General features: G+C 48.7%; 1 protein-coding gene across 3 annotated transcripts in view; it reads left to right on the forward strand.

The window, feature by feature from the left end:
• The window catches only part of KIF5A (kinesin family member 5A), a 29,758-nt gene extending 10,842 nt beyond the window's left edge, over positions 1–18,916 (forward strand). Inside the window, exons 2-30 of one of the 3 annotated variants that reach the window (XM_035696380.2) lie at positions 972–1,059; positions 1,170–1,243; positions 1,641–1,745; positions 1,968–2,016; positions 2,632–2,687; positions 2,923–3,010; positions 3,291–3,415; positions 4,118–4,222; positions 4,357–4,505; positions 4,598–4,746; positions 5,034–5,209; positions 6,144–6,212; positions 6,582–6,788; positions 7,096–7,242; positions 8,039–8,227; positions 8,588–8,705; positions 9,056–9,120; positions 9,234–9,340; positions 9,741–9,842; positions 10,380–10,440; positions 10,678–10,749; positions 10,906–11,010; positions 11,550–11,570; positions 13,627–13,843; positions 14,099–14,252; positions 14,545–14,627; positions 15,031–15,058; positions 15,534–15,647; positions 16,678–18,916. In XM_035696380.2, the coding sequence (XP_035552273.1) occupies positions 972–1,059; positions 1,170–1,243; positions 1,641–1,745; positions 1,968–2,016; positions 2,632–2,687; positions 2,923–3,010; positions 3,291–3,415; positions 4,118–4,222; positions 4,357–4,505; positions 4,598–4,746; positions 5,034–5,209; positions 6,144–6,212; positions 6,582–6,788; positions 7,096–7,242; positions 8,039–8,227; positions 8,588–8,705; positions 9,056–9,120; positions 9,234–9,340; positions 9,741–9,842; positions 10,380–10,440; positions 10,678–10,749; positions 10,906–11,010; positions 11,550–11,570; positions 13,627–13,843; positions 14,099–14,252; positions 14,545–14,627; positions 15,031–15,058; positions 15,534–15,612 (2,988 nt within the window). In that variant the 3' untranslated portion in view covers positions 15,613–15,647; positions 16,678–18,916. Of the gene's footprint in view, positions 1–971; positions 1,060–1,169; positions 1,244–1,640; positions 1,746–1,967; positions 2,017–2,631; positions 2,688–2,922; positions 3,011–3,290; positions 3,416–4,117; positions 4,223–4,356; positions 4,506–4,597; positions 4,747–5,033; positions 5,210–6,143; positions 6,213–6,581; positions 6,789–7,095; positions 7,243–8,038; positions 8,228–8,587; positions 8,706–9,055; positions 9,121–9,230; positions 9,341–9,740; positions 9,843–10,379; positions 10,441–10,677; positions 10,750–10,905; positions 11,011–11,549; positions 11,571–13,626; positions 13,844–14,098; positions 14,253–14,544; positions 14,628–15,030; positions 15,059–15,533; positions 15,648–16,677 lie in introns of all 3 variants that reach the window. The other 2 variants (XM_025476851.3, XM_025476852.3) reach the window with 2 other exon arrangements.
• Positions 18,917–21,068: the final 2,152 nt, after the last annotated feature.

The following is a 21,068-nucleotide window of genomic DNA, read 5'->3' on the forward strand; positions in this document are numbered from 1 at the left end:
GACCATAGACCTAGGAGCTTTACATTTCAGTTGGATAAAGATGGGGTCTATAGTAAAACAACTTGACAACTAAGTCATAATCTCTTTATACTGAATGGCAGGAAAACATGACTGAGAAATTTGTCATTTGTGATGGAGAACAAGCATAGTCTTATTTAATCTTACCAGAAAAAAAATCTTACCAGAGATCTGCACTTTAGTATGATTACATAGTGAATATATTCTTTGTTTGGTTCCCCAGGTTTTAAATATTTTGTATCTTTAGCATGCTTGTTAGCACATGATTTGTAACATAACCTAAATGAAACAAAGTACTTGTAGGTCAGTAATTTGTTTCAGTATCTCTTTGCTAAAAGGAGGCCCATGATTCTGATTTCATATATTTCTTTCACGGAGAGAGAGCTTGTGTTAATGTTTGAACAACAGCTCAGCATCTTGGTGTACCTGTATTTCATTTACACAATAGGGAACATAACCGACATGTGCCCCTAACTTTGCATCTTTCATTTAATGCATCTTGAAGATTCGTCCGCATCAGGACATATGCATCTATTGAGGAAGATATTTTTAAACCTAGAGGTAGATTTTTAATGTTAATGAATTGTCTTTCACTCTTCACGGCCTGCGGCCCTACTGTCTTTTCCCATTGGTTTCCCAGGGAAAGGCCTGGAGTGGTGCAGTACTAAGTCATCACACCAAGACTGAGATCCCCTCACACAGTCTGAGGCTGTGACACTTCTCAATGGTGCTCTCTAGCGCACAGGAACAGCTCCTGGTGTCAGCACCAACTTTTGCTCCTCTTTGTCTGGTTTCCTTCATCCCGCCCCCCCCCCCCCCCCCGCCCCAAACTGTCCGTGGATATAGATGGCTGAAAAACAGGTACCTTCTCAGGCTAATGGAAGGGGGCTGCAGCATTTCTTCTTCCTCATTTCCTGACTCCTGATGTCTGCCATGTTTTATTTCCATTCTAGGGGAAGCCATATGTCTTTGACCGTGTGTTCCCCCCAAACACGACTCAGGAGCAAGTTTATCATGCGTGTGCCATGCAGATTGTCAAAGGTAGCATGTATTATCTTTGTAAGATGTATTTTTAGAATGTATATTTTCTGGTTCCCCATTCCCTACTCCACTTCTTTCCACCAATGCTCTTTCTTGGCTATGTCTTCCAGATGTCCTTGCTGGCTACAATGGCACCATTTTTGCTTATGGACAGACATCCTCAGGGAAAACACATACCATGGAGGTGAGGGCTCTGACTTTCATGAGGGGTGAGGAACTGTGAGTGTTAATGAGAGGCCAAGGAATCTCAGGCAAGATCTAGGAATCAAGCTTGCTTGGTCTGGAGGATGAACTGAGGGGCAGGATTATAATGGAAGCTTGGTGAAATCCCTCTAGCCTGCTGCAGTTTCCCATCCTTTCCACTACTCCAGTTTGCTTCTTTTGATCCAGAAAAGCAGCTGCAATAAAGGTCCAAAGGGACCCTCAGTTCTCTCCTTGTTCTCGGTAGACATGGCAGTGACTGCCTTGTACCTTCAGATGATCCTCTCATCAACTATCACCTTCATGTTCACCTGTTGACCTCTTGGGTGGCCTCATTGTTTTGAGTTCCAGTCTCAGTCTCAGATACTCTTCCTCTCCAGGGAAAGCTGCATGACCCCCAGCTGATGGGAATCATTCCTCGAATTGCCCGAGACATCTTCAATCACATCTACTCCATGGATGAGAACCTGGAGTTCCATATCAAGGTGATCACGGTTTAACAGCTGGGTGTCGTCAGAGAGGGACTAGGAGGAGAAGAGCTAGTATGAACTCATTGAGAACCTGGGCACCCCAACTTATTTTCCTGCCCTGCTTACCACAGTTCTTCTGCTCTATTTCTCTTCCTCCTACTGGTTGAGTGGGTCACATTCACTTGAGATCCCTATATCAGACTTATGATAGGCCCTCTTCACTTTCTCCCTGACCAGGTTTCTTACTTTGAGATTTACCTGGACAAAATTCGCGACCTTCTGGATGGTGAGTGGTGTTTAGCCCCATTGGATGGGCAGGGGTGGGAGGAGAGCAAGGAAAAGAAAGATCACATTGTTCTTGGCAAGAGATGCAGAGGAATCACACACTCATACCCCTGTCCCTTGCCTCCATTCACCAAAATTTCTAAAAGCAAAAAGGGTCAGAAGATGAGCTGAAATACCTAGGCCTATATAGAAACACCCTGAGACCAGCTGGAACCTTAAGGCTAGAATCCTGGAGGAGGAGAAATTTAAGCTTTCAGGGTGTGGGGATTTAAGCTTGATGGGAAAGTCTTTCTCCTTTTTAAAAATTTAATTTATTTGTTTGTTTGTTTGAAAGAGGGAGAGGGAGAGAGGACACAAGTTGGGGGTAGGGGGGGCAGCAAAGGGAGACAGACAAACAGACTCCGCACTGAGTGCAGAGCCTGAAATGGGGCTCGATCTCATAACCCTGAGATCATAACCTGAACCGAAATCAAGAGTTGGATGCTTAACCAACTGCACCACCCAGGAGAGGGCTTCTTTTTTGCATGTAGAAGAAACCACTGTCTCAGCAGACTATAGGGTACGGGGTTGGGGGTGGAAGTGCTAGCCTTGCTTACTCTGCATTGTTTTGATTCAGTGACCAAGACAAATCTGTCTGTGCATGAGGACAAGAATCGGGTGCCATTTGTCAAGGTGAGTGTGGGGACAGGGGTACCTGGGTGTGGGTCACTGTACTAAGAGTACAGGAGGGTAGGCCAGAGGCCCAGAAGCTGGAGGGCAGATGTTTTGGAGGAGTGAGATGTGCCGAGGGGCTGGGGAGAGTCTGAGGGCTTGGAAAAGACATTCTTAAAAGGTCATCTGATCAGTTTTCAGGTAATATAATTTGCAGATTGCCGTTTATGGGTCACTCTCCCTTTGAACCCTGCAGGGTTGTACTGAACGCTTTGTGTCCAGCCCAGAGGAGATTTTAGATGTGATTGACGAGGGGAAATCAAATCGTCATGTGGCCGTCACCAGTGAGTGGGGATATAAGGGGCTCTTGCACCTGGGAGTCTGGTGCTTGTCTGTGTCCTCTGGGAGCTGAGGGAATAGAAGTGAGCAAGGGAAGACTGTGTCCTCCAGAAGAAGAGGCTATTACTGTGTGTGCCACCCAGCTGCCTGGGAGACACAGTGGCGGGGCTAGTCCTGGCAGGTGCCCCCTCTCTCTGGGTTGGCCAGTGTCAGTGGAAGCTGGGGGGTGAGGGCTTCGGCTCCATAGGTGTTAGTACAGGGACCGCTTCTCCCTTGGTCCTGCAGACATGAATGAACACAGCTCTCGGAGCCACAGCATCTTCCTTATCAACATCAAGCAGGAGAACATGGAGACCGAGCAGAAGCTCAGTGGGAAGCTGTACCTAGTGGACCTGGCAGGGAGCGAGAAGGTTGGGGACCTGGGAGTGGGGCGGGTAGGGAAAGAGGTCTGGGCAGGGGGAGCTTTTAAAAATCAAAATAACGGGGATCCCTGGGTGGCGCAGCGGTTTAGCGCCTGCCTTTGGCCCGGGGCGCGATCCTGGAGACCCGGGATCGAATCCCACATCGGGCTCCCGGTGCATGGAGCCTGCTTCTCCCTCTGCCTGTGTCTCTGCCTCTCTCTCTCTCTCTCTCTCTCTGTGACAATCATAAATAAATAAAAATTAAAAAAAAATCAAAATAACTTTTTTGGGGGGAGTATAATTCACATACCATTAGAGTTCACCATTTTGAAATATAGTTCAGTGGGTTTTAGGATATTTTTGGAAGGTGGTGCACCCATAACCACTGATTCTAGAATATTTTCATCACCTGTTAGACACTCACGCCCTATACCTCCCTCCACTAGCTCCTGGCAACCACTAATCTTATGTTTTGTCTCTGTGAATTTGCCTTTTCTGGACATTTCATATAAATGGGATCATATACTATGTAGGCAGGAGGGGGTGGGTTTTGGCAAGAGGGTTTAGGGTAACAGGAAGGGCCTTCTCTGTTCTCTTTCCCTGTCCCTTCCCCTCCTTGGACTGAATCCCCTTAGATGGGGAAGAGGCCATGAGATCCCTCTCTCCCCCTGCAGCTGCTCATGACACACTCATCCCTTAATGCTCTGGTAGGTCAGCAAGACCGGAGCAGAGGGAGCTGTGCTGGACGAGGCAAAGAATATCAACAAGTCACTGTCAGCCCTTGGGAATGTGATCTCTGCACTGGCTGAGGGCACGGTGAGTGTCCCATCTCATCTTCTATTGCTGCCCTCTCATCATGCCCAATGCATGGGGTGTGTGACCCCTAGTCAGCAAGTACACTGTTCCCTTGTTGAATATTTTTCTGATTCATGGTCTCCCTCCTCCTCCAGAAAAGCTACGTTCCATATCGTGACAGCAAAATGACACGGATTCTCCAGGACTCTCTGGGAGGAAACTGCCGGACAACTATGTTCATCTGCTGCTCACCATCCAGCTACAACGATGCAGAGACCAAGTCCACCCTGATGTTCGGGCAGCGGTTAGTGGCAGGGTCCCTTTTCACTGTGCCAGCTCCCCTCAGTGTCATGCAAGGCTTAACGGAGCTCTCATCTCCTTGTTCTCCTCACCCAGGGCAAAGACCATTAAGAACACTGCCTCTGTGAATCTGGAGTTGACTGCCGAGCAGTGGAAGAAGAAATATGAAAAGGAGAAGGAGAAGACAAAGGCTCAGAAGGAGACAATCGCCAAGCTAGAGGCTGAGCTCAGCCGGTGGCGCAATGGTTAGAGAGGGTTCTACTGGTCGTGAGAGGCAGTGGGAGGAAGAGGCCGAGGGACCAGAGGCGCCCTGTCTGGGGTGGGCCTTCAGGGTGGGCCAGCCTCCCAGGAGGGATGTGTTTCTGGAGGGGTGCAGTAGAGCAGTGATGAGGGAAGGGGAGAGGGGGCTGACCGCCCTTATCCCACCCCCTAGAAAAGGTTGAAGGTACGTTTGGCCACAGAGATAGAGGAAGGACTCCTAGATGCATCTTTCTCTCTTCCTGTTCCTCACCTTGTTCTGCCCCTCGGCCAGGAGAGAATGTGCCTGAGACAGAGCGCCTGGCTGGGGATGATGCAGCCCTGGGATCTGAGCTCTGTGAGGAGACCCCTGTGAATGACAACTCGTCCATCGTGGTGCGCATTGCGCCTGAGGAGCGGCAGAAATATGAGGAAGAGATCCGCCGCCTCTATAAGCAACTCGATGACAAGGTGAGGACGCCCAGGGCACAGAGGGGAGGCCTGTGGGATGAGAAGTGAGGGATTAAGGAATTAGTTTGTATTGCCTTTTTTTTTATTTTGAAAGAGATAAATTATGCTCATTGAAAATGGAGAAGAGAGCACGGAGTAACATTCAGGATTACGAATCACTATATTATATACCAGAAACTAATAACGTAACCCTGCATGTTAACTATACTGGAAATAAACCCCCCCCCCAGAATTAAATTTAATAAAAAATTATATTACTAAGAAACTTAGAAGCTAAATAAAAATATACAGAAGAAAATTTAAGTCCTCTATCATTCTGCCATTTAGAAATAATACTATGACGATCTACTTTTCTCCATATGTAGAGCATGCAATCGAGATACACTGTATCTGTAACTTTGCATCTAATTTCTTCACTCCACATTCTATAAGGAGCGATTTTCTACTTTGTTAACAATTCTTCATAAAAGTATTTTTTAAATGCTGCCTAACAGCACATTTATCAAAATATATTTAACCATTTGTTTATTCCAGGGCTTCTAGTTTTCCTTGTTTTTAGTAGTTTGTTCTTGCTCTTGTAAGTAAGTCTGAAAGCACTATCTTTGCTTCTGATGCATAAAACTTTGCTTTTGAATGATTTGATTAGAATGTAGCACTAAAGTGGGACTTCTAGGTTAGGGGATATGCACTTTAACCAAACGGCTTTTGCTGTGTATGGTCAAGGTTATACCACCTTCCGGGAAGAAAGGAATTTGAAACTGAGGGCAGGAGTGAGGCAAGAGCCTGAAGGAAAAATTTCTTTTTAGGATGTGGGGTTTTTAACTCAAAGCCAGAACTGTCTGGATTTTTGTCAGGATCCTACCTCTGCCTCCAACCCTGTAAGTCTAGACTCTGGAAGGAACAGCTTCCCTCCATTCCTTTTGTCTCCCAACAGGACGATGAGATCAACCAGCAGAGCCAGCTCATAGAGAAGCTTAAGCAGCAGATGCTGGACCAGGAAGAGGTAATGGGAAGGAAGATGAGACATGAGAGGAGAGCAGTGTGTCCCCTTAAAAGGCGTAAAAGACCTTTTACAACCAGATGGAAGAAGAGCTTACTCTTTTGCATAGGGCTTGATCACCCTCCAGAACTATGGAAGTCTGGGGAGGACTTAACTGGGGCTTTCTGTAAAGGATCTCAGAGTCTGGGTGCTGCTTCCTTCTGTTGTCCTGCTTCTGTGACGCCTAGAACCCACTTCCTCTTGACCCTTGTTTTGGCCCATGCCCCTCTCCTAGAGCTCTGAAGGTACCAGAGAGACCTGTCTGGGGCCAGGGAACCATAGAGGGGCCCGCTGGCAGCAGACCCCCTCACATGCCTTGCCTCTTCCTCAAAGCTGCTGGTGTCCACCCGAGGAGACAATGAGAAGGTCCAGCGGGAGCTGAGCCACTTGCAGTCTGAGAACGACGCTGCGAAGGATGAGGTGAAGGAGGTGCTGCAGGCCCTGGAGGAGCTGGCCGTGAACTACGACCAGAAATCCCAGGAAGTGGAGGAGAAGAGCCAGCAGAACCAGCTTCTGGTGGATGAGCTGTCTCAGAAGGTGGTGAGTGGCTGACCGGGGTCCCAGAGCACCGTTGCCTCCAGAACATGTTCCATATCCCAGGGGACCTCCACATCCTGGGGCCGCAGCACATTTGTACCTTTGCCCCTCTGTGCCATGGGCTGTGGGACCCTCCCCAGCCCTGTCACCACACTTTGCCCTTCTGACCCCTATCTCTTCCAAACCTTTTTGCAGGGCCTCTGTTCTCTTTGTAGCAGCCCTTGGGGTCACGGGTGAGGCGGAGGCTCTGCCTGGGTTAGGGAGGGCAGTGGGAAGATGGCAACGGGATGACGTGAGGGGCTGTCCCCAGGCCACCATGCTGGCTCTGGAGTCTGAGTTGCAGCGGCTACAAGAGGTCAGCGGACACCAGCGCAAACGGATTGCTGAGGTGCTGAATGGGCTGATGAAGGACCTGAGTGAGTTCAGTGTCATCGTGGGCAACGGGGAGATTAAGCTGGTGAGTGGAGCTGGAGGCAGTGGCAGCCTTGTTCAGGTCATTCTTGCTCTGGGCACTGGTGGGAGATGGTGGGGGTACAGGGGAGCATCACCCATGCCCTCAGGGATACTGAGGAAGGCAGACCAAAGAGCCAGGAAGCAATCCTTTAGACTGGACCAGGAAAACAAGCAGAATTTTGCATAGACTCAACTGTAAATTCACCTTCCAAAGGGTGCTGAATAAAGAGGCCACAGAGATGTGCTTGCAGCAGGCTTTAACAATGAGGCACAGAGTTGGGAATGACACATGCAAATCTGTGGCAGTGACAGTGACCCATCTGGGTGACCACGCAGATCAGTTTGACTACAAATCATGTTGCTTTATAAGATGGGAGAGGGCGACTGTCGGAATTGTATCTTTAGGTGTAGGTAGAGTTAGTATGAAATGCCGAGTGGGGATCCCTGGGTGGCGCAGCGGTTTGGCGCCTGCATTTGGCCCAGGGCGCGATCCTGGAGACCCGGGATCAAATCCCACATCGGGCTCTCGGTGCGTGGAGCCTGCTTCTCCCTCTGCCTGTGTCTCTGCCTCTCTCTCTCTCTCTCTGTGACTATCATAAATAAATAAATAAAAATTAAAAAAAAAAAAAAAAAAAAAAAAAGAAATGCCGAGTGATGGCAGCCAAAAGTTGTTAGAAACTATGTGTGCCACGCAAATCTCCACGTGTGTGGGTGTACAGGGATAGGCAGGATGCAGAGGAATGGGTAAAAGCTTCCCTGCAGCAGAGAGGCACCTCTTCCTGCCCTCCCTCACCCTGCAGCCGGTGGAGATCAGTGGAGCCATTGAGGAGGAGTTCACGGTGGCCCGACTCTACATCAGCAAAATCAAGTCGGAAGTCAAGTCTGTGGTCAAGCGCTGCCGGCAGCTAGAGAACCTGCAGGTCGAGTGTCATCGCAAGATGGAGGTGACTGGGCGGGAGCTCTCATCCTGCCAGCTCCTCATCTCTCAGGTGAGCGCTGAGCACTGAGAGCCTTTGCATGCCATGGGAAAGACGATGATTTTGTGGCTATGGGATAAGACTTCTAGCATCCACCTAGGGCCTAGGGTCGACCACAGTCAAAGACAGAAGAGTCTGGGGCAGCAGGGAAGGTCCAGGCCAGGGCAGTGAAGGTTCAGAGAGGATACCACTCTTTGTGCTGATGGGATCTAAAGGTTAGGTCTCCGAGGTAATGACCCCTGGCCCCATATCTTCAGGCAGGCGCAACTGAAGGGGAGGGACTGGGAGGAGAGCTGCTGAGGTCTGCACTGCCTGGAGCTTTGTCCTTGACTCCATTCCTCTTTTTCCTCTCTCCAACCCTTCCCCCATTAGCACGAGGCCAAGATCCGCTCGCTTACAGAATATATGCAGAGTGTGGAGCTAAAGAAGCGACACCTGGAAGAATCCTATGACTCCCTGAGCGATGAGCTGGCCAAGCTCCAGGCCCAGGGTGAGACCTTCTTAAAGTTCTAAGCTACTCATCCTGGGATCTGAGACCCCAGAGGGGGCAGGGAGGAAAAGAAACAAACATCCAAATAAACCACCCAACATGCACACTCATCCAATGCATTAGACTGAAATCCAGAAGCTTTTGCATGTAGCTTATTGTACATAAGCCACAAACCCTCAATTCGTCCCTTTTCTGCTGTGTCAAATCAGACTGTCCTAACCCAGTAGAATATCCCTGAGGCCCATACCGGGTAGATGTCCCCTGCCCTGCCTGGAGCTCTGGCCTCAGAGGGAAGTTCTTTCCAGAGGAGGTAGATGTGATGTAAGCTGCCCTCCCCATCTTTCCCTCAGAAACTGTGCATGAAGTGGCCCTGAAGGACAAGGAGCCGGACACACAGGATGCAGATGAAGTGAAGGTGGGTGGGGAAGGTGTAGGAGACAACTGGGACCCAACCGGGCTGCCCTAGCCCCTTCTGAGCTGCTGCCCAGGAGTCTGGCTTTGAGCATGGGATGGGGTTGTTTGCAGAAGGCCCTGGAGGTGCAGATGGAGAGTCACCGGGAGGCCCATCACCGGCAGCTGGCCCGGCTCCGGGATGAGATCAACGAGAAGCAGAAGACCATTGATGAGCTCAAAGAGTAAGAGTCCCCCCCTCCTCCCCCACCCCGGGAGGCTCGGTGGCCTCTGTTGTTCTTCTTGCCTTGTAGCCACACATGTGCTCCCTCTTGGCCCAGGGTCTGGTTGGTTCACTTCCACGTGCCACTCCCCCAAAGCTGCCGCAGCTTTGTAGCCCAACTCCAGGAGGCACAGGAGTGAGGACTAGTTCTTCTCCTTGAGCTCTTATGATTAGATAGCCCATGGTTCCTCACTGTGTTGTGCAAACGGTGGCGTGCACCTGCCTCTGATAATCCAAACGTAGATGCACCAGTCCTGACTGGACCCACTTGTACCAGAAGGAAACAATTTGCAGAGCCAGTCTTTCCTTAACCCCTCATTAATAGCTTCTTGTTCTCTCCAACACCTCCTTGCCCTCTGCAGCCTGAATCAGAAGCTCCAGTTAGAGCTAGAGAAGCTTCAGGCTGACTACGAGAAGCTGAAGAATGAAGAACATGAGAAGAGCAGCAAACTCCAGGAACTGACGTGAGTGATGGTCCAGACTGCTACTCACTCATACCAGCAGAGGGAGGGTGCGATGGAGGTGGGGGTCTGGTGTTCCCAGGAAGTAGATGCCTCGGAAGAGTCATATGACAGGGTGGGAAAGGACACACCAAAAAACAAAAAACAGAAAGGAGACTTTCAGAAATGACCTCTATTGAATATTAGCTGCCCCAGCCTAGAAAGATCTTTGTGATATTCTGTTAAGTGTGAAAAGCAGGCTACAAAACAGGTTGAATGGTATGATCCCATGAAATTTTTGTGGGATGTACCTGCATAGAAGTAAGAGTCCAAAAAGACGGACACCAGAATGTCAATGGCAGTTTGATCTGTAAGTAACAGAATTATGTGCTTTTTATGAAACTCGTCTTACTTTTTTTTTCTTTTCTAATTTCTGCACAGAGAATGTGGGTAACTTACAAAATAAATAACAATAAAGTATAGACCAAAGGAATGGAGAGGGAGGAGAGAGGGAAGAAAGGTAATCCTGAGGGACTCTTGCATTTCCTTCTTCCCCTCCAGATTTCTGTACGAGCGACATGAACAGTCCAAGCAGGACCTCAAGGGTCTGGAGGAGACAGTTGTGAGTAGTTTCCCTCTGGGCCAAGTTAACAGAGTGAGGTGGGGGCTTCATTTCTTTCCCTGATTCCTTCATAACCCCATTCCTTATACAGAGTCAGTCCGCGGCATAATCAGGACACATCTTTTCCTAAAGGATGAGTGACTCACCTGACCAGATAGACTGACAATTCCAATAGTTTTGGAGGCAAAAGGTTGAGCTGGTATTTGGCCAGTCCCAATTTGTCATCATTCTTTCTAGGCCCGGGAACTCCAGACCCTCCACAACCTTCGCAAGCTGTTCGTTCAAGACGTCACGACTCGAGTCAAGAAAGTGAGTGCCATCCTTGACATCTTCCCAGCCCTCATACTGTCTGCTGGCCTCAGGTTTCTCCAAGCCCTGTGGCCTCCAGTGTAGCTGGCTTGGCCTGGTCTGGGTGAGGCCTCTTTGGCCGTGGGACAATCACATCTTTTCTCCGTCTTTAATCAGAGTGCAGAAATGGAGCCCGAGGACAGTGGGGGGATTCACTCCCAAAAGCAGAAGATTTCCTTTCTTGAGAACAACCTGGAACAGCTTACAAAGGTTCACAAACAGGTAAGAGTAGGGGAAGGGGTGAAGAGAACTCTTGAGGCCAGGTGCCTTGGAGACCCAAATCCTCTGAGCTCCCTTGGATTTAGGAAAATCTACTTGCAAGTTTTCCTCACTTTTCCCTTTTACTTTCCTTACTAATCCCTTCTTTATTCATGTTTGGTTCCACTTTACCTTGTTCTTTGTTCCGTGCCTGTTCTCCCTTCTCAAAGCTCCCGACCTGCCTCTGCTCAAAGTGAGATCCCCCAGGCCTATGGATTTGGAGGGAGAGATTGGAACTGGTAGAGGTCTCAGAGGCAGGGGCCTGTAACTACAAACGAGGGATACTGGGCAGAGATAGGAAGCAGTGGGACAAGGAGAAGCCAGGGAAGTTGGGCTTTCCCTCATGGAGAGAACTCCATCTGCCTAGGCCTGGGGCAGGCATGCAGGGTAATGAAAGGATGTCCTCCAGATGGCCCAACCAGGCCCTAGTAGGGGCTGGTTGAAACTCCTGTGTATTAAGTTGCTGCCTCTCTGTCCCCCTCCTTGCTGCTGCGGCTCCTTAGGTGGATGACTGGGTTTCAAAGGTATGGGGTGGGGAGGTAGACGGGGCAGTCCAAAGGAGTCAGGACAGGAAATGTTTGGTGCGTACAGAGCAGGAGCCCCCTCGCTAGCGCCAAATGGCTGTGCCTTGAAGACAGGTGCCACCACATGTCAACTGGCTCTTCTAACTGACTCATAAAATAAACCCTAATCTATACTTCATTCGCTTTCTTTCAAACCCAACTGAACACTTGATTTAAACTCATATTCTCACTAAACTGGAGATTAGATTCCTCAGTGCAATGCCCAGCATATTTAGCAAATACTTGGTACATCTTCTTTCTTTTCTTTCTTACATCTATAATGAAAAAAAAAAAAAATCCCAGAATGGTCAGGATCTGCAGAGTTCATTTATTTTATTTGGGCCTGCAGAAGGCTATACTATCCTCTTTCGCCCTTTGTTTATTATAAAGCAGTGTAACAACATAACAACATTCCAGAAAAGTTGAAAGTCAAGGGAAGAAACATTTGTAATCAGTTCTACCACTCTGTTTCCCTTTCTGTGTGTCCACTTTCCTTCTCTGTTCAAATGCACGTCATATTGCTTATTTCCCCCCAATATTTGTGTTATGATAAAACAAAACCAAACAAAACCCACATAAAATTTACCACCACATAAAATTTACTTATCTTTAAGTTCAGTGACATTAAATGCATTCATGCTGTGGTGCAACACCCCTACCATCCTGCCCCATCACTGTCGTCTTGTAAAACTGTTTAAGGGAATCCCTTAAACAGTAACTCCCCATTGTGCCTCCCTCCCAGCCCCTGGCAAACACCATTCTTCTTTCTGTCTCTGTGATTTTTACTCCTCTGAGTACCTCACATAAGTGGAATCATCCAGGATCTGTCTTTTTGTAACTGGCTAACTGCACTCAGCATAATGTCCTCCAGGCTTATCCACAGTGTAGCATGTGTCAGGAAACCAAGGGCTGGGCTGTTTCCGTTTTCCTCATTGAAGTGGCTGCCTCTCTCTGCTCTAAGTCCCAACGACCAAAAGCAACTCCCCTAGACGATGGAGGACTCCTCATAATGTCCTACCTCAGCAGACACAAGACTAGAAAGGAAAATGAGAGAAGTGTAGAAACTTCTCAATTAACAGAAACTTAAATAGCCAGGCCTTCAGCCCTGTTCCTAATTAAGCTGAACCACTGTGACAGCAAAGCATTGTTTATGATCCTTAAATTGCCCAAAGTGAAAGAGGCACAGATGTGTTTTCAGCTCTGCCCTTTCTCCCTGGGCTCCCTGCTACACCAGCTTACCTGGTATCTTCCAAGGCCGGCTCCTGCAGGCTGGAGAGCCCCCAGTCATTGTGTGAAACCCTATAAAAAGATCAGGGAGTCTTTTTCTGGCTGCAAGATGGTTGCTCTCTAGCTTAAATCAAATGGGAGAGGGACACCCCAGGAAATCCCTGAATGTGAAGGTAATGAGCACAAATGTTTGTAAGACCTCAAACATTTTCTTTCCTTCCTATGGGGTGCTGTATGTGTGTGTGTGGGGGGCGGACGAGGGGATGAGGCGGGTGCTCCCACATTCCAGCTTCTGCTCCTGCTCTGCACTGCAGCTAACCTGCACTCAATACCGTATCCACCTTCCAGACTGCTCCTATGCTCTTGCCGCCCTGCCCCATGCATGCCTCCAAAGCCATCTCTGGGTGAGGGGTGCCTCATGGTTGCCCTGGGGCTACTGGTCTGGCACAAGCTATGAGATATTGGGCATGGGTAGCTAGGCCAGGAAAAGACGGGAACAGGACACTGCCACAAGAGTTCTGAGCTACAGTGGAGTTGGCACGTTTTACTCCTCAGAAAATGATGTGACTTTTTAATGCCTGACCCCTGTTTGCTCAGGGAGAAGGAGAGAACCAGAGGACCAATTAGGTGAAGGGAATGAGGCCTTTCGAAGAAAGAATGCGGTCTCTGTCTTGTCTGACTTGATTTTTCTTTATTCTCTCTCCCTGCCCCGCACCCCCACGCTCCACTGCTGGCTCTCTCTTGGGTTGCTGGCTTTGCTTTGGCCTCTTCCCTTGGGCTTACCCCACAGCTGGTACGTGACAATGCAGATCTGCGTTGTGAGCTTCCTAAATTGGAAAAACGACTTAGGGCTACGGCTGAGAGAGTTAAGGCCCTGGAGGGTGCACTAAAGGAGGCCAAGGAAGGTGCCATGAAGGACAAGCGCCGGTACCAGCAGGAGGTGGACCGCATCAAGGAGGCCGTTCGGTACAAGAGCTCCGGCAAGCGGGGCCATTCTGCTCAGATTGGTGAGTGGGAGTAGGTGGCAGCAGATGAGGTGGGATTACCCCTGGGGGAGATCGGCAAATTCCTAAGTGTCCAGCACCTAGATGATCGCTTTTCACCCTGCCTCTGCCCCAGGATCACCCCACTACCGTCCCCCACATGTATAAAAGTGAGTGATGTTAGCTGAACTCAGTTCAGCTCCAGCTAAATGACTTCAGGAACCAGGGCAACTGCAGGGAAACAGCCTCCTCACCGTCATTTTCCTTTCTTTACCACAGCCAAACCTGTGCGGCCTGGCCACTACCCAGCATCTTCACCCACTAACCCCTACGGCACCCGGAGCCCTGAGTGCATCAGTTATACCAACAGCCTCTTCCAGAACTACCAGAATTTGTACCTGCAGGGTGCACCAAGCTCCACCTCAGACATGTAGTGAGTGGCCCAAGGCGTGGGCGGGAGTCCTGACCCAAGGCTCTCTACACTCCAGAAGGCCTAGGTTGGGTCAGTTATTGGCTGACACTTAATTCTTTCCCTTAGTGGCTTCATAGCCTCTTCACACCTCTGTTTAGACAGTGGGCATTGCCTTCCCAGCCTGTGGCCATCTTGGTTGTCCTCTGTTCTCTGGGCCTGGGAGGTGTGTATGGCTCCATCCCTGAGGGGATTATGGGGCACAGTGGAGGGAGGGTGCCAGAGGCTTCTGCATCTCTCTCCTTGCTCCATCCAGCTTTGCAAACTCCTGTACCAGCAGTGGGGCCACGTCTTCTGGCGGTCCCCTGGCGTCCTACCAGAAGGCCAACATGGACAATGGTGAGTGAAAAAGATGGGTGACCAGCCTTTGGGATCCCCAGGGAGAGTTGAAAAGTGTAAGAGAAGTAAGTGACCCTGTACCTACAGCTTGAACACTGCCCATCCCTTTGGGGTCTTGGACTCTTAGAAGTGAGTTCCCCCTGTTGCCGTGCCTGTCCTCACCTCCCCTGCCGCCCCTTCTCCTTTCCTTCAGCAGGAATCAGGGAGACCTTTCTCAAACAAAATGGTCGTGCACCCGGGGTGGTGGAGAATAGAGTGCCACAGACCCAGGTGGCAGCTGTACTCCAAAGTCGTACCTTTATCTCTAAGGGGTAGGATGAGAGAGGGTGTGGGGAGACGGCCTCTAACACCCAGTCTCTTTTTTCTTCTCCTAATCCTGTGTTCTCACTGATGATGCCTTCAGGAAATGCTACAGATATTAATGACAACAGGTACACCAGTCCCCATGGCTCTTGTGTTCTCTGGGTGGGACCAGAAGAAATGGTTAGATTCCCCTCGTGCCCCACTTAGGGGTTCTCTGGAGCCTTCAGGAAAGGAGGAGGACATGAGAAGCATTCTCACCGTCCCCCTGTCCTACACATCCCCTGCCTCTCGGTGCAGAGAGCACGTCCCCTCCTCCGATCCCCTCTGTGGCTTCTTGCCACTCCATTCCGGGGGCTGGGAAGTGCCGTGCCCATCTGATGACCTGGTTTCTCTCCTTCCTTCAGGAAGTCTGTGACTTTGGGCAAGTCTGTGACTTTGGGCAAGTCTGTGACCTTGGGCGGGTCAGCTCCACCTCTCTAGTCGTGGTTTTCCTTGTATTCCCGAATAGTCCCTGCCTCTTGTCCCCCAGGGATGCTATGAGAGCAGAGTGACTGTAATGTTTTCCTGTATACGGAGCTGACACTGCTGGGTCTCTTCTTTTAGGAGTGACCTGCCCTGCGGCTACGAAGCTGAGGACCAGACCAAGCTTTTCCCTCTGCACCAAGAGACGGCAGCCAGCTAATCTCCCTCAGGACTGCCACATACCTGCACTTTCAGGTAGCTTCGGGCTGCTTCCACTGACCAGCCTTGGTTGCCTCCTGTCTTGACCTCAGCCTCTTTGTCTCTCCTGCTCTTTTTCGTCATCTCAGAACTTTTAATAGTTGTCCCTCAGCTCCTGCTTTCCCTTCCCAGGGGCTAGGGCGCTACTGACCCACAGGCTCCACCCCTCAATCTCATGCTTTCCTTTTGGCCAAAGCAGTAACCACAGTACTGCCTTTCTGCCACTAGGGGACACTGTCACATGTCAAAAACAGTGAGCGAGGGTGATGCCCACCTAGTGCCACACCCAGGTCAGGGAAGGTGGTAGATATTAATTAGTAGGAGATCATCTCCACCCCCTCTCTGCCTCCACTCTAAAATAATTTTGGATGGGCAGGTATTTTCTGAACCAAGATATCTCCAGTAAAGGAGGTGTTTGCTTTATTCCTGTACCAGCATCCCACATACCTCCTATCTATGTACGAAGTCACCAATAAGCTTTAGGAAATGCCCCAGGAGGTCTGACTTTTTGTCTCTACAGAGCAGTGTCAGCACTCCCCTGCCCCCTTGCTCAGTGGTGGTAGAAAATAGCTGTGTTCCCCCTCTCTGCCCCCATTATTCCACCTCTGTGCCCAGGTCCCCTCTTCCAGCAGCTCAGGCATCTTCCTGGTTCTTGGGTGTCACCAGGCTTCTCACGTGCTTTAGGACTGGACACTAGGAGCCTGTTTTATGGTCCACTCTGGATCTTTGGAGAACTATAAATGAGAGAATATGGCCAGTCTCTTCCTGGGCTGCATCCAAGCCAAGCCCTCTCCAGGGGCTTTCCAGGACAATAGGTCAGGCACACATGGACAGAAAGGCATGAGGAGCAAGAAGTAGGGATGGGGAAGAAAGAGGAAGGGCTAGGTAGAGGAGCAGGGGCTGGGAGAGTCGTGTCCATATTAAAGGAACAAGACAAGTCAAAGTTTGTGCAAAATGCCATCCTGTTCCTGTTGAGTGGCTGGACTGCAAGGTGGTTCCTCACAACCTCTTTCTCTTTCTTCCCCAGTTTCTAAGAGGGACTGAGGCCTCTCCTCTCAGCATGCTGCAAACCTGTGGTCTCTGATACTAACAACTCCCTCCCAACCCTTGTTGTTCAACTGTACTGTTTGATGTCTTCTCTTACTCTGTATCTCTTTGTACTCTGTATCTATATATCAAAAGCTGCTGCTATGTCTCTCTCTCTCCTCTCTGTCTCACTCTCTAAGTATCTAATGATGTATTTAGCAATTTCTAAGCATAGTATACTCTCCTCATTTGGGGCAATAGGGAGGAGGGTGAATGTTTCTTCTTTCAAACATGCGTCTCTCACACTGAGTGGTATTAGTCATGGAGATGATAAAAGGAAAAAATGGGAGCTAGAGGGCTGTGATCCTTCACGCACACACACATACACACACATGCACACACACACATACACACACAAAGCCTTAAACAGAAGAATGTCTTAGCATCATAAGAAGATACAGAAATAGATTCTTCCTCCTCTTTCACATATACACAGGGGAGGGTAAAATGGAAGAACTGCTAAATTACAGGTAGAAGTTTCTTCATATAACCCCTCGACTGAACCGAGGGGGTTTGGGTGTGCAACTCCACCCTCCAAAGTATACCTTTTGCCTTTCTCTTCCTGTCCCTCTATCCCCTGCCCCAATGACCCAGGACATGGATTGTTCAAGGGACCATTTCCCTTTCTCCTCAAAACTCCTTTTGATATTCTCTGCCCCAGAACTCATGAATAGAACCTAGAGTTGCTTTAAAATATTTTGAATATGAATATTTGAGGAGGCGGACCCTGTCCAACAGTCTGCCAAATGGATGCTCATCTGTCAGGTGATTGCTTCTTTGGGTTTGAGGGTGAACAGGCTGGGAAATTCCAAGTATTTTTTGCCACAGTGATGAGCTGGATTCCTTTCTCTGTCCCATATTGGGCTGCATGTTCTTCCCATCTCCATCTTTTGGTTTGGGACCTTCCAGTTCATTGGCAAAATATCTATCTCAAGATGCCTTCCTTTCAGGCTAGAGCCTGACTTTTCCCCATAATGCATTAAAAAAATTTTTTGGACAGAATTTCTTTGATAATGTCCCCATCTGGCATTAAGTGCACTTTAAAGAAAGAGGCAGAGCAGATTTTCTAGACTGGGGGAGGGTAGTTAGAGGGGAGTACCCTCCTCCCAACACTGCCCCATATAATTGATAGAACTGTTATTTTAGTTTCAGATGTCCTTTCCTTCCACATGGTGCTAAGGTGGTTTTCTAGGTAACTGCAGGGATGGAATGCGGAGGTCACAAGCCAGTCAAATCAAGGAAGTCTGGTGTCCAGATACCCAGTCTTACTTACGTAGGATGGAAGAACAGGATCCCCCAGCAGCAAGGCAACCATCACCTAGCTTCTAAGGGAGGAAAGAAAACTTGGTGTGAATGCCAGCTTGTAAACACAGGCTATATTGGCCTGGAACTCCTTCAAGGAAAAAGTTCTTCTTCCTTTACCTGTTGGGCCCCTCGTAGCAATTATAGAAAAATGCAGGGAAAAATCTAAGAGTAAATCCAAGGCAGTGATATTCAAACATTTTTTAAGACAAATCTTATATAGAACCCTGATATAAAAAATAACCCAAAGTGATGCAGACCTGAGCAGTTTACATTTTCTTTATTTGGTGGAAAATGCTTCATTAGTGAAGGAGCTCTTGAGTGGTCTTAAGAGTTCAGAACCTGAAGGCAGAGTAGTTTGCAAACCACTGCTCTGAGGGAAAGGGGTTCAGCCTGGCTCCTCTGCCCCAAGCACATAACTCAGAGCAAAGAGGGAAAGGCCCAATGAGAGAAGAAGGAAGATGTCTGTGCACCTGTAGACTTGAGCTAATATTTGCCAACAGGGCACCTGAGAAGCCAGTGGATTTTATGTAATCTTGCCACCAAATGATTCTTTTAAAACACATAAGAAAACGTGAAGGTGTCAGGCAGATGAGGAGAGAGATGTAAGGGAAATATAATTCACTTACATAAATAAGAAACACACACACAAGGCCTTCACCAGAAGCTTCACTCTACATCCCCCCCCCAACCCTTCCTGCCACTACAGCAGCCCTTTCCAGAGAGCCAGGGTCACCACAAGGGACACCTGGCCTGCCCACTCACATCTGCCAAAATGTTGCATGCCAGCGTGGAAGACAAACCAAACCGCACAAACCCCAGTGTGTATTTACTTGATGTACATAGATACCTTGAAAATAAAATAAATTCAATGATGATTCTGTGGTGTTGTCAATCTTAATCTCTCCTCAGCCTCACTCCCTGATTTGTATGTAATGGCATTTGACAGTGTGGTATATATCCTTCTAGATGTTTTTCTATATATTTACAACACACATTTGTTTTCTTCCCCACCTGACAGTATATTCTGGAGATCTTTTCATGTCATTATACATAGATTTATCTCATTAAAATAGGGGCGCCTGAGTGGCTTAGTTGATTAAGCAACAGACCCTTGGTTTTGGCTCAGGTCATGATCTCTGGATCATTGGGGCTGCACTCAGTGGGGAGTCTGCGTAAGAGATTCTCTCCCTCTTCCCCTCCCCCTGCTCACCCATTCTCTAACTTTCTCTCAAAATAAATGAATCAAAAAAATTTACCTCATTAGAAAAGATGTAATTTTTCAGGGGCAGCCTGAGTGGCTCAGCGGTTTAGTGCCACCTTTGGCCCAGGGCCTGGTCCTGGAGACCTGGGATCAAGTCCCACGTTGGGCTCCCTGCATGGAGCCTGCTTCTCCCTCTGCCTATGTCTCTACCTCTCTCTCTCATGAACAAATAAATAAAATCTTTGTTAAAAAATGGTATCCTATCCTCTTCATTTTTCCCCCAGACCATCACCTCAGTCCCAGTGTCAATTCTGTCCCTCTCCAGTGGGACTCAATCCCTCCTTTGCCAACCACTCAGTTCTCTTATCCCAAGATCATCTACCACAATCACCCTTCTAACATTTTATTTATTTTTATTTTATTTTATTTTATTTATTAAGTGAGCAAGCTGTATGCCCAATGTGGGGCTTGAACTCATGACTTGAAGGTCAAGAGGCACATTGCTTTACCCACTGAGCCAGCTGAGCATCCCCTAAGCCCCATTTTAGAGCACAGGGCTCTGTGCCCTCTCTCTTCATACCTTGGAGCTTCTGAGACAATGGAGAAAAGTGTACAACTAAAACTCCAGGGCCACTGAAAGCCTAGGAAGCTAATTGGCCCTGTTTGCTACTCACTGCTTCTCTGTACCTCTACTCAGTTTCCTCCCTTGCTTCCCAGAGCAGGTGGTCGAAACTTCTAAAGATCCCTTCTCCCCTCCTCTCTTAGGCAAACAACTAAGGCAACTGAGCATGAAATTCCTTCATCTGCCCTCCATACCTACTCCCTTACCTATATTTGCACCAATCCTTTACTTTCTTTCTCCTAACAAGTGATAAATCTGTCTTTTCTGGACTAAAGCAAGTTCCTTCTAGATTCTTCATTCTTGAGATACTTACATAGACCCATTATATACGGTATCTAAAAGTGATGCAGGTGGGCAGTTTGCATCTTTGTGATTTCCCCCCTTCTTGTAAAGCCTCCCTGAAGAGTGCGTTTCTTTTATATGTTTTTAAGTCATCTCTCCCCCCAACGTGGGGCCCAAACTCACAATCCTGAGGTCAAGAATCACATGCTCTACTGATTGAGCCAGCCAAGTGTGCCCTGAAAGTGTGTGTTTCAACTGTTTCTCTATAAGTGACTCCTCATCTTGTTTTTACAGCCAGATTTCCTGACCAAAATTCCAAGCCTCCCCTCCCCACTTCTTCATCTCCCATTCATTCCTCAGCCCACCTAGAACTGGCTCTTGTTCTGATGAAACTGCTTTTTGAAGGTCACTCGTTGCCAAATACAATGGGCACTTCTCCATCCTTGTCTTGCTTCACCTCCATGACATGTGACTCTGCTCGCCACTCCTTCCTTCTGGAAACTCTACTCCCTGGTTTCTGTGACCCTGCTCTCCTGGTTCCTTTTGCTTCTCAGTCTTCTCCCACTACCCTCTTAATTGCTGGTCTAGACCAGGGTTCTTGCTTTCTCTGGAAGGGTGTCATCCATGGCCACAGATGCCACAATTAGTCTGTGTGGGCAGCCCAGATTATTCTGCTGAGTTCTGGGCTCGTATGTCCAGTGGCCCTCAGGTCCCTCAAACACATTCCAAACCGAACTTTTCACCAACCTGCCCCTTTTCATGCCACCAGCACCGGTCTCTTGGCCAGGAGCCTGGGATTCAGTCTCAAGGTCTCCCCTTCCCTCAAGTCCCACATCCACTAAGAATTTTCCAAACTGACATCAAACTCTCCCTTTAGCTGCCACTCTTCTTTCCATCCCAGCAGCCACTGTTCTAGTTCACC

Source organism: Canis lupus, chromosome 10 (genome assembly GCF_003254725.2).
Source record: "Canis lupus dingo isolate Sandy chromosome 10, ASM325472v2, whole genome shotgun sequence".
In the NCBI taxonomy this organism is placed as follows: domain Eukaryota; kingdom Metazoa; phylum Chordata; class Mammalia; order Carnivora; family Canidae; genus Canis; species Canis lupus.